The sequence below is a fragment of the Pseudogymnoascus destructans genome, assembly GCF_001641265.1.
Source record: "Pseudogymnoascus destructans isolate 20631-21 unplaced genomic scaffold scaffold_21, whole genome shotgun sequence".
NCBI classification, from domain to species: Eukaryota; Fungi; Ascomycota; class Leotiomycetes; order Thelebolales; family Thelebolaceae; genus Pseudogymnoascus; species Pseudogymnoascus destructans.
The window spans coordinates 296,058-307,321 of record NW_020167540.1 but is presented as its reverse complement, the minus strand read 5'-3'; the positions used below and the strand labels follow the sequence as shown (position 1 = coordinate 307,321).

Here is an 11,264-nt window from a genome sequence, read left to right as displayed (position 1 = left end):
GGTAAGTAGTATACCTTCTGTGATTCCTCGTTCCTAACGATGAATTAGACACCCCCCGTGGCCTTGACAACGAGGACGTACTGCCTTGCGGCTGTAAGTGGCAGCATACTGCAATAGAGCTGCTTTTCTACCGCAGGGCGCTCCCTGCTGCCACCCTCTGTTACGACTACAGTAACATGATGTCATGGTTACAGGACCAGGGCCTAGTAATGTGACGTGTGAGTCACAGGGGGCAAGCGGGGTAGGCTGCCATGTGACAGGGCTAATGGATAGTTGCAGAAACTAGTGGATATTGGATAGTTGAGCTATCCACGAACTATCCTGAATATCTAGCTATCCGCCAACTATCCAGATTACCCATGAGGCACGACGCCACTATATAAGTAGATAGTATTTCCTTAGATAGGAGCTTCGTGCTCAACTCAATATAGTATTCTTTACAATACTGTAACGTGTTACTTGGAAAGCCTTTGTGTCTAATCCCCTGCCTCCTTTGTCAAGTCAACCTTACGCAAGAAACCTCTGTGTCTTCTATCGTTTAGAAGTCAGTGTTACACCCTTCCTCCTGGCGACGTAAGTATTGTAGAGTAACGTGGTTTATCAGTACGTCGGACATATCAGTACCTCGGACACTTTTCATTGGCATTCTACTTTGAATATCAATAAATCAACCATAACATATTAAATTAACTATAACTAAGCGGAATCAGATGAACTAGACATATCTATAGCTTCTTGACAAGTTCGCGCATTATGACCAGCTTTTCCACAGATCCCACAGCATCGCCTAGACGGTTGCCCCTCCTTGCGACTACCCCCAACCGCACGTACGTCGCGTCGTACCTGCTCATCCACATCCTTCTGTGCGATAATAGCCTGTGCATCCTCTACTATAAGTGCACCTCCTTCACGGACACGAGCCTTTTTAGCCCTGCGGCGTTTGCTAAGGGCTTCGTTGGCTGCTCGAAGGGTACGTACCTCAGCAGATAGAAGGGTGTTCTCATGTGCTAGTCGCTCCGTACCCTTTGCCAATGCAATAACTGTCCCGAAGAGTGGAGTTGGCGAGCTTCCTTGGTGACGGGCAATTTGATTTCGAACGAGGGTTGTTTGTGAAAGAGCTTCAGTTGGGTTGGAAGGGGTCTGGCAGACCCAAGGGTTGGTGTTGGCAGTAGAGGGTCTAGAGGGAGTTGGAGTCCGTAACCTCACGTCAAGCTTTGAAAGCACTGCTTGCGGGTCGAAAGGCACTAAGCCAGCTCCGCGGAACCTGGACTGGGCGTTTTGGGCTGTCATGGATTCCAGATATGCTGCTCTAAAGGCGAGAAAAAACTCGACCTTGGTAATGTGGTTGATATGAGCCTTAATGAAGGTCTCAATCTGCTGACCATATGCCCGCTTCAACACACTAAAGCACCCGACATCAAGTGGCTGAGTTAAATGAGACGAGTGGGGAGGTAGTCCAAGAGTTATAATGTTGTGTGCCTTGCAGTACTCTTGGAACTCGGCCGATTCATGACTCTCGTGCCCGTCTAACACCAGCATTCGATATGGACCCCTTGCACGAACAGCAGTATGTTTGTCGAAGTGTTTCAACCATTCTAGACCCGTCTCATTGTTTGTCCATCCATTGCTTGTCGGTTTAACAACCCAGTTGTGTGGAAGGCCGCTGTCTGTATACCAATTTGCAAGATGATTCTTGCCTTTAACTACCAAAAATGGAGGAATACTCCAGCCGTCACTGTTGATACAAGCAATCGCTGTAGCCCATTCCCGATTCCCTGGCTGAACTGCCTTACCTCTGCCAAGTCGATCTGCACGGGTAACAACCATTGCAGGGCAAATCACACCCATCATAAACCCAGTTTCGTCAAAGTTATAGAAGTCGCAGTCCAAAACACCATATTTTGCCCTCATATTTTCCACTAGTCGAAACCACGCGCCAATTAGTTCAGTATCTTCGCACAAGGCCCTTTGGAAGTCGTAAACGCGATTAAAACGCGTCTTTAATTCTGGACGTCGTTGTACAAATCGGTGGGCCCAGAGCTTCCCGACGCGCCTCCCTCCACGCGATTCGAGTATAAAATTTGCCATATCTTCTACACCAGCAAGCCGGGGTGCAAATCCTCTTGAATCCATATCAAGTATATTCCGAATAACCACCTCCTCTTCTAGTATAGTTAATTTCATCATTGCAGGCCGGCGTTCGTAGACAGTAGTTCGGCCGTTCATTCTGTCGCAGAGTGTAGAATGAGGTACTTCATAGAGCTTAGCAGCCTTCCGACGACTTAGATTTTTTGATGTTCGGATAGCCTCGAGAGCTAGAATGATTTTTGCTTCTTGGGTAATCACTGACATAATAAAAGGTGGAAAAAACGCGTTGTGAAGTTAGAGGGTAGGAAATTCGGGAAAAGTGTCCGAGGTACTGATATGTCCGACGTACTGATAAACCACGTTAGATATTTTCCTCCGAGTATTCCCCTGCAATTATTCGTAATGCCTTCATTTCATCTTCTGCAGACTCTGGAACTGAGCCTGCTTCTCCGTGTTGAATTCATACTTTGATATTATGTCGTTCTTTAAATCGTCGAAGCCAGCCTACACTGAAGTCTGGGCAGACTGTGCTGTCGTTATGTGGAAGGCGTTCCCAGATTTGTCGCGCCTTTTGTTGAAGTAGATCACCAGTTGTAAACCCTCCATTCAACTCAATTCGAAGTTGCCAAGTAAGAAGAAGCTTTTCAACTTCAGGCCAGTTTCCAGTTCGTAATCGTGCTCTGTTGGTATTAGGAGCTTCGTCAAGGCTGTCAAAGTGATGGCTGAGAGACTCAGAGACTGTCGACTGGCTAAGTTTGTGGTTATATTGTTGGAGGAACCATTCGATACACTGCTTTTGAGTTGGCTTTTGATGTTGTTTCCGAGCCCAGGCACGAAGGGCACGGCATTGTTCGAGTAGAATAGGCTGCTTTCGAGGCATTCTGAAGGTCAAGAAACACACATTGGTTGATGGATAATACGATAATTGGAGGCAGAATGACGATTATCTGGAATATCGGACAATATATGGTGTTTTGATTCGGTGCGAGAAAATATATCGCACAATTGAATATATCTGCTAACCGAATTTGACTGTACTTTTTCCCCTAGCGTATATTGCCCCTGCACATACGGATGAGGCGCCGCAATTTCCGTCCACAGCTGGTCCAATCCGCTTGGTATGGGGCATAACTGACGCCACAGTGAGCTTGTATCACAAAAGCCTTTAAATTTTATCGCTTGATTGGCCGCTGTACCGATGTAGCACTATCCCCCTGTAAAACGTCAAAGCGACCTTCCGCATGCGAGGCGACTTCGGAGATACCAGATCCGGTTAAATACTAAGCACATCACCGACTGAGCCGTAGCACCAACCAATAGTAGCACCAACCAACAGCACCACCACAGCAGTAGCACCAACAGTAGTACGCCCACCTTGGATGATTTATGGATCATAGTGTACTATTGCACGGCCCAGTCTGTGCCTTTAGCGGCCGCAAGACACCTCCATAAAAATTTAGAAGGTTAATGTGCTCCGGCTAATATTTCAACCGGTTGCATTCGGACCTGAGTTGTGCTATTCTTCGCTGGTGAATTCGCTGAAGAGTCCCATGACTTCAAGCCTCCTCCTCGACTTGATATGGCCGGAAGGAATAATTCAGTCGCTCTTGGGGTGAATGCACGGTGCACTCTGGCGGTAAAATACGCGTACACTGTGTGAACATACCCATACCCCTATAGGGGTCTGAAAGTGGAGTTGAAGGATCCAAGTGGCTACCCCTGGGATCAATGGACCTGCTGAAAAACAAGAACCAACAAATATACCAACAAACATGCCAACAGTATCTGACCCCTTTTATGACTTTTGAGCCGCACGAGTTCCCTAGTGGCACGTTGGACCAGCACCATTCCAGACTCCCCGTCCATGAACGACTGACTAGCCCACTGTATCTACAACAGTTTGTTAGGTGGCAACGTGGCAGCGGTGTTGGCGTAGTACTTGAACAGGGCCACCTTACTCGTGTTCTCTCGTGAGATATCGCATGGATAATGGGTAAGTTCTTTCAGCTTGGCAGCATGCGAGCGCCGAGGCTGAGCCGACCTGTCTGGATATGTCTGGCCATCTGGGTCCTGATATCCTCCTTCTACGTCTTCAAAGCCGCCCAGTCGAAACAGACAGTCGTCGACTGACCGACTGAGCGATGGGCCGTGGACTTGCGCGCAGGCTGCCCACCGCACCTTGCTGCACCGTCGCCAGACCCGAATATAGACCCGAAACTGGCGCGGCCTCTATCAGCAGCGAAGCTCCTCTGCCGACCTTTGCCTTCCGACTACTCTTCCGTCCCGAAGCTGCTCCACCAGAGCTGGAAAACCAACGAGCTCCCGGCAAAGTTCGAGAAATGGAGCAGGGTGTGCCGTGAAAAACATCATGACTGGGAGTGGGTGTTATGGACCAACGACGACAACCTCAATCTTGTTAGGAAGCACTTCCCCTGGCTCGAGGAAGCGTACTTGGAGCTGCCAGGGGAAATCTACCGTGCCGACTTCTCTCGGAATTTGTACATGTATATATTTGGCGGGTGAGTTGCAATGACACAACTTGAGCCATGACAGCAATGTTTTGCTAATCCCCCTCGCTAGAGTTTATGCCGATCTTGACACCGATTGCCTTCGTCCCACTTCAGCCGTCTTCAAGGCCTTCGACATCCCAAATGTCGAGAACACCACCGCCGGCGCCGACGGCAATCACATAAACCAGTTCGCCGTATTTGGGCGGATGGGCACGAACGAGAACTTCGATAACTCGATCCCGAATGCGTGGATGGCCTCTTCCCCGGGACACCCATTTTTCCTCATGCCCCCATTGTCCGTACGACCCCGGATCGCAAAGAGTAAGTCGTTCATATATTGGTTGTTTCAGCATGTTTCGGCTGAGGAGTGGACGGGGCCGGTCGCTCTGTACAATGCTATGCTCGATTTCAACACGAACGGGCTAAGCAAAGAGGCCGTTGCTATGGCAGCCGTTGGTCCCTTTGCATCGCTGGCGAAGAAAACCAAACAGGAGATTGTCCTGCTTCCCAGTCATTGGATATATCCCTACGATTGGAATGTAAAAGAGTTGCGTCCTCTATGCTCCGCTGAAGCGGAGACATTCGACGCAAAAGCCTGCCAGGAGAGGCTAGAGGTCGACAAAAAGGGGGGCATTTCTATTACCTACTGGAGCCATACTCATGACAATAAGAACGACAATGCGAAGAATATCGACAGCCTCAGTAATGAATGATTAAGGCGAAGCTTTTCTACACTCGTGTTGGTGCGCAGGCTACTATTGGGGTTCTAATCGTGGAGGCAAGGCAAACATATATGTCAGTCGATGGTTCGTCAAAGACTTATTCTATTGTGTGTCCAAAAAGGAGATCGCATCGGAGGGACGACTGGCGCGTTCTATGGGAGCTGATGCATCTCTTGTTGCGCTGTGACGAAAACAGTGGAGGGTCAGCTTTCTGATAGTTCGGCAAATACTCGTGACCGAGGATAAAGTGTGTAGTTCTCACTCCGTGCCCTGGAATAGGGGCGCTGGTTTCACTGATGCCCCAGAGCTGCCTCACCCGTAGGCTGGTGAAACAGGGCACTCCGGCCCCTGAATTAGCTCAGGGGAACGGTGTCACAGTATATAAAGTAGTTATGGTAGCTACTTTAATCGATATGCATTTTACTTCTGATTAATTAGGCCTTACTTATTTACTATTCTACTGAACCTACCAAGCGCACTTCAACATAAAGTCCATAATGAGGTTAATATTAGCGACTAAAAGGAGTCGGCACGCCCGTTAGGAGTTCTATTACTAAGGCCGGAGGGCTACGTCTCAACAACATTATCCTTTTAGGAATCACGTGGAGATGGTGCATGAAATCAGACTTAGAGACGAAAAAGATATATCTTGAGCAGCTGGTCCTTGTGACATTGTCCGTTCCGAGACTCTCCGTAACCTTTGCATTCTGTCTTCATTCTACAAGTATGTTATAGGTGTAAATACTAGTAACTCCTTGTTTAGTCGGTCGCGGACCCCTAACCCTAAGGCTCTACGCGGGTACACCGAGCTTAGGCATGTGACACCCCTACTGCTTCCTAGTCGAACGAATAGTTTGGTGAAAAATGCGGCAGGGAGGAAATCGTAATGAGCCTCGTGAAGGGGTAACGGGGAAACGGAATCCACATAGGTGCCATGTGAGCTATCGCAATCGGAAGGAGAAGGACTCCTTGTCACTTTGGCTAGTGTATTTTAGAGGACGCAACAACTAGGCAGAGAAATGTAGAATAGCACAGCACAGTAGAAGAGCGAACGACCCCTCTAGGTCTCGAACCAAATATGTCTCGCTATTAATGCTTCCCGTCTTCCCAGGTTGTGGTAATTCTTGTATGCCTGATATGTTTTTGATGGTGGGATAGGAATTAAGGAAATAAGAACAAGTTCTCCTTTGTTAAGGAAATCAAGCTGTATATAACCCTCTTTATCGTTGGTAGTGACCCTTTTTGATGAGGTTGGTGGTAAGTAGAGTAGCTGAGGTCGCTGAATTATAGTAGGCAATGACCCTACTCTCTGGTTTTCCTCGTTGTCAACGACCCTTTCGGCTTCTTTGTCTGCGTTGTCCCTTTTCCTTTTTGGCTCATTTGGAATGACAAGTTTATAGGATTCCTCAATAGGACCGACGTATTTCTTACTATTATACCTTTAGCACCTATATATAAGTAAATATAGTAATATATTACCTTTCAGCTTCATATTTAGCTAGGTTAAAGGCATTGGCCCAACTTAAAAGTTGGTTTTTCTCAGTAATTGTTCTTATGTTCTTATATCAGAATCAATTATATTTTTAGGTGGAATAAATGATTCAATTGATGTATGGCCTGTGTCAATTTCTCGTTGTAGACGAGTATTTGAAGACATTTTTTTTTCTCTCAATGGGAGCGACATTTTTAATATAGTTGTAGCTAAATTATTTTATGATGTTATTTAATAATAATGCCTCTATAACGTGCATGTATAACGAAAGTGCCAAACAAGTGAAAGTGCCAAAATATCGCGACTACCCCATAAGAATTGCGATAAATCCACCACAACAATATAAATTAATTAAAACTACTCGGAGTCCTCTTCCTCAGACCTGTCTATTACAATCTGACAAGTGCGCGCATTGTGTCCAGTCTCACCACACTTGCCACAGCGACGTGCATGGGTTTCTTCCCTTGGCTTCTGACCACTACTTGCCCTTATTTCTTGCTCTACTTGCTGCACAACGTCCCTCTCGTCCTGTAGCTCCTGTGCTACCTGTTGACTAAGTGATCCTCCTTGCTGTAGTCGTGTTTTTTTAGCTCTCCGGCGCTTGCTTAACACTTCATTTGCCTGTCGCAGGTTTTGGTTCTCTGCTTTTAACAATGCTAATTGGTGCATTATTTGCGATGCACCCTTTGTAAACTGGTCAACAGCTGCATAGATTGAGGTTGGAGAGCTATTTTGATGATGCGCAATTCGGTTTTTAATGAAAGTAGACTGTGATACAGCTTCAGTTGGGTTATTTGGTGTCTGAGAAACCCATGGTTGAGCGGTGTTTGGGCGAGAGGTTGGAGGTGTTGGCGTCTTAAACCTAAGGTCAAGTGTAGATATTACACTCTCAGGGCTAAATGGAAGAAGCCCAGCACCTCGGAACCCTCCCTGAATATTGCTTTCTGTCATTGCAATGTTAAATGCAGCGTGGAAGGCAGGAAAGAAGTCATCCTTAGTAATGTGAATAATATGAGCCCGCATCATTTCTTCAATTTGCCGACCGTAAGCTCTCTTTAATGGGCCAAAACAGCCAACATCAAGTGGTTGGAGTATATGGGAAGAGTGAGCAGGCATACAAAGCGTAATAATGTTGTGTTCTTTGCAGTACTTCTCAAACTTGTCTGAGTGGTGGCTCTCATGACCATCAAGGACTAACAAGCGATAACCACCAACACTCCGGGGCTTTGTGTGCTTCTCAAAATGCTGAATCCAATCCATACCTCTCTCGTTTGTAGTCCAGCCATTTGCAGTAACAGCGATTACCCAATCTGCTGGAAATCCGCTATTCTCATACCAAGATGCAAGGTGGTTTTTACCTGCCACAATGACAAATGGCGGCACTGCCCAACCTTGAGAACTAACGCCTTGGATTACTGTAACCCATTCCCGATTGCCAGGCTGCACCTTTTTTGCCTTTGCCCACCCATCTGAGCTTGTTACTACCGTTGCGCTTGAGATGACGCCCATCATAAACCCAGTCTCATCAAAGTTGTAGATATCTGCATTGTTGATGCCATACTTTAGAATTGTGTTCCATACAAGCTCAAACCAGCCACGAATGACTTCTGGATCTTCGCACTTAGCCCTCTGGTAGTCGTATTTTTGCTGGAAGCGTGTCCGGAGCTCTACATGGCGCTTAACAAAGTTTGAAGCCCAACGTGACCCGACGCGTGGCGCGTCGCATGTTGCAAGTAGTCGATTTGCCATATCTTCAACAATAGACAACTGAGGAGGGAACCCTTTAGCAGCTAAGTCAAGTATATACTGAACAAGAACTGATTCCTCTAGGTTACTTAATTTCCGTAAGTTGGCTTGGATATCGCGTCGTGAAGGTACGCCTTGTAAACGGTGACGTAGCTTGCAGTGGTCTACGGAATAGATCCTAGCTGCAACTCGAAGGCGCAAATTTGGGTCGCTTTGCATAGCTTGGATAGCTAGCACTAATTTGCTTTCATCATTTTTATGGCGCATGTTTTGTTGTGGAGGAATTTAACATTTAGTTGGGGGGGTTGGTCACCGCATGATTTTGGCACTTTCACTTGTTTGGCACTTTCGTTATACATGCACGTTATATGGAAAAATAAAAAAAAATAGGACATTCTATAGGTAATTATATTACTCATTAACGTACATGTATAGCGAAAGCGCCAAACAAGCGAAAGCGCCAAAATGATGCGGTGACCAAACCCCCCAACTAAATGTTAAATTCCTCAACAACAAAACATGCCCCATAAAAACGATGAAAGCCAATTAGTGCTAGCTATCCAGGCTATGCAAAGCGACCCAAAGTTACGCCTTCGAGTTGCTGCTAGGATCTATTCTGTGGACCACCGCAAGCTAGGTCGTCGTCTAGAAGGTGTACCTTCACGACGCGATATCCAAGCCAACTCACGGAAATTAACTAACCTAGAGGAGTCCGTCCTTGTTCAGTATATACTCGACCTAGCTGCCAAAGGGTTTCCTCCTCGGCTGTCTGTTGTTGAAGATATGGCAAGTCGACTACTTGCAACACGCGACGCGTCACGCGTTGGGTCGCGTTGGGCTTCAAACTTTGTTAAGCGGCATGTAGAGCTCCAGACACGCTTTCAGCGCAAATACGACTACCAGAGGGCTAAGTGCGAAGATCCAGAAGTTATTAATGGCTGGTTTGAGCTTGTGCGTAACACAATTGCGAAATATGGTATCGATGAAGCAGATATCTACAACTTTGATGAGACTGGGTTTATGATGGGCGTTATCTCAACTGCTATGGTTGTAACAAGCTCAGACGGGCGGGCAAAAGCAAAGAAGGTACAGCCTGGTAATCGGGAATGGGTTACAGTAATCCAAGGCGTTAGTTCTCAAGGTTGGGCAGTGCCGCCATTTGTCATTGTTGCAGGCAAAAACCACCTTACATCTTGGTATGAGAATAGTGGATTTTCAAGCGATTGGGTGATTTCTGTTACTGAAAATGGCTGGACTACAAACGAGAGAGGCATGGATTGGATTCAGCACTTTGAGAAGCATACAAAGGCCCGGAGTGTTGGTGGTTATCGCTTGTTAGTCCTTGATGGTCATGAGAGCCACCACTCAGATGAGTTTGAGGAGTACTGCAAGGAACACAACATTATTACGCTTTGTATGCCTCCTCACTCTTCTCATCTACTCCAGCCACTTGATGTTGGCTGTTTCGGCCCGTTAAAGCAGGCCTATGGTCGGCAAATTGAAGATATGATGCAGGCTCATATTTCTCATATTACAAAGGATGACTTCTTTCCTGCCTTCCACGCTGCATTTAACACTACAATGACGGAAAGTAACATTTGAGGCGGGTTCCGAGGGGCAGGGCTTCTTCCATTTAGCCCTGAGAGTGTAATATCTACACTTGACCTTAGGTTTAAGACGCCAACACCTCCAACCTCTCGCCCAAACACCGCTCAACCTTGGGTTTCTCAGACACCAAACAACCCAATTGAAGCTATGTCACAGTCTACATTTATTAAAACTCGGATTTCACGCCATCAAAATAGCTCTCCAACCTCAATCTATGCAGCTGTTGACCAGTTTACAAAGGGTGCATCGCAAATAATGCATCAATTAGCACTGCTAAAGGGAGAGAACCAAAACCTACGACAGGCAAATGAAGTACTAAGCAAGCGCCGGAGAGCTAGGAAAACACGACTACAGCAAGGAGGATCACTTAGTCAACAAGGGGCGCAAGAGCTACAGGATGAGAGGGATGTTGTGCAGCAGGTAGAGCAGGAAATAAGGGCAAGCCGTGGTCGGAAGCCAAGGGAAGAAACCCGTGCCCGTCGCTGTGGCAAGTGTGGTGAGACTGGGCACAATGCGCGCACGTGTCAGATTGTAATAGACACCTCTGAGGAAGAGGACTCCGAGTAGTTTCAATTGATTTCTAATGTTGTGGTAGATTTATCGCAATGTTTGTCGTGAGGGTAGATAATTTTGGCGCTTTCGCTTGTTTGGCGCTTTCGCTATACATGTACGTTAACCTTTCTATTAATTCTATTACAGTTGAACCAGGATATAAGGATGCCCTCGGGACCAGGCATGGCATCCTTATAGCGAGGATATACTTATGTGGAGGTTCACAGAAATCTGAGGAATATATGTAAAACAAAAACAATTGTATGCTACTTTGACACCCAGCCATCTAGTAAATGTTGGGTACTCTTCGTGACTTTCTCTTGCGAGATATCCTTGCCAATCTGTTCTAATGCCTTTATTACTAAAATCCTACCTCCATCTTTAGCGAGGGAAGCAAATAATTGAAGGGTATTCAGTGCCTAGCTTGCTTCCGCAAGTGATAGTTGTAAGGATGCCTTCTTGTCTCTCATTCTAGGGAGTAGACTCCGGGTAGCCGCGGGGTCACGTGTGATCATTTGGGTGGCCTAACCGAGTCGGAACCGAGTC

General features: G+C 46.6%; 1 protein-coding gene across 1 annotated transcript; it reads left to right on the top strand.

Moving 5' to 3' along the window:
- Positions 1 to 4,077: 4,077 nt before the first annotated feature.
- On the top strand, positions 4,078 to 5,311 carry VC83_08003 (uncharacterized protein; the record flags this gene model as incomplete). The annotated part of the gene is made up of 3 exons (XM_024471566.1): positions 4,078 to 4,081; positions 4,253 to 4,607; positions 4,669 to 5,311. The coding sequence occupies 3 exons, from the start codon at positions 4,078 to 4,080 to the stop codon at positions 5,309 to 5,311; spliced, it is 1,002 nt and encodes a 333-aa protein (XP_024321236.1).
- Positions 5,312 to 11,264: the final 5,953 nt, after the last annotated feature.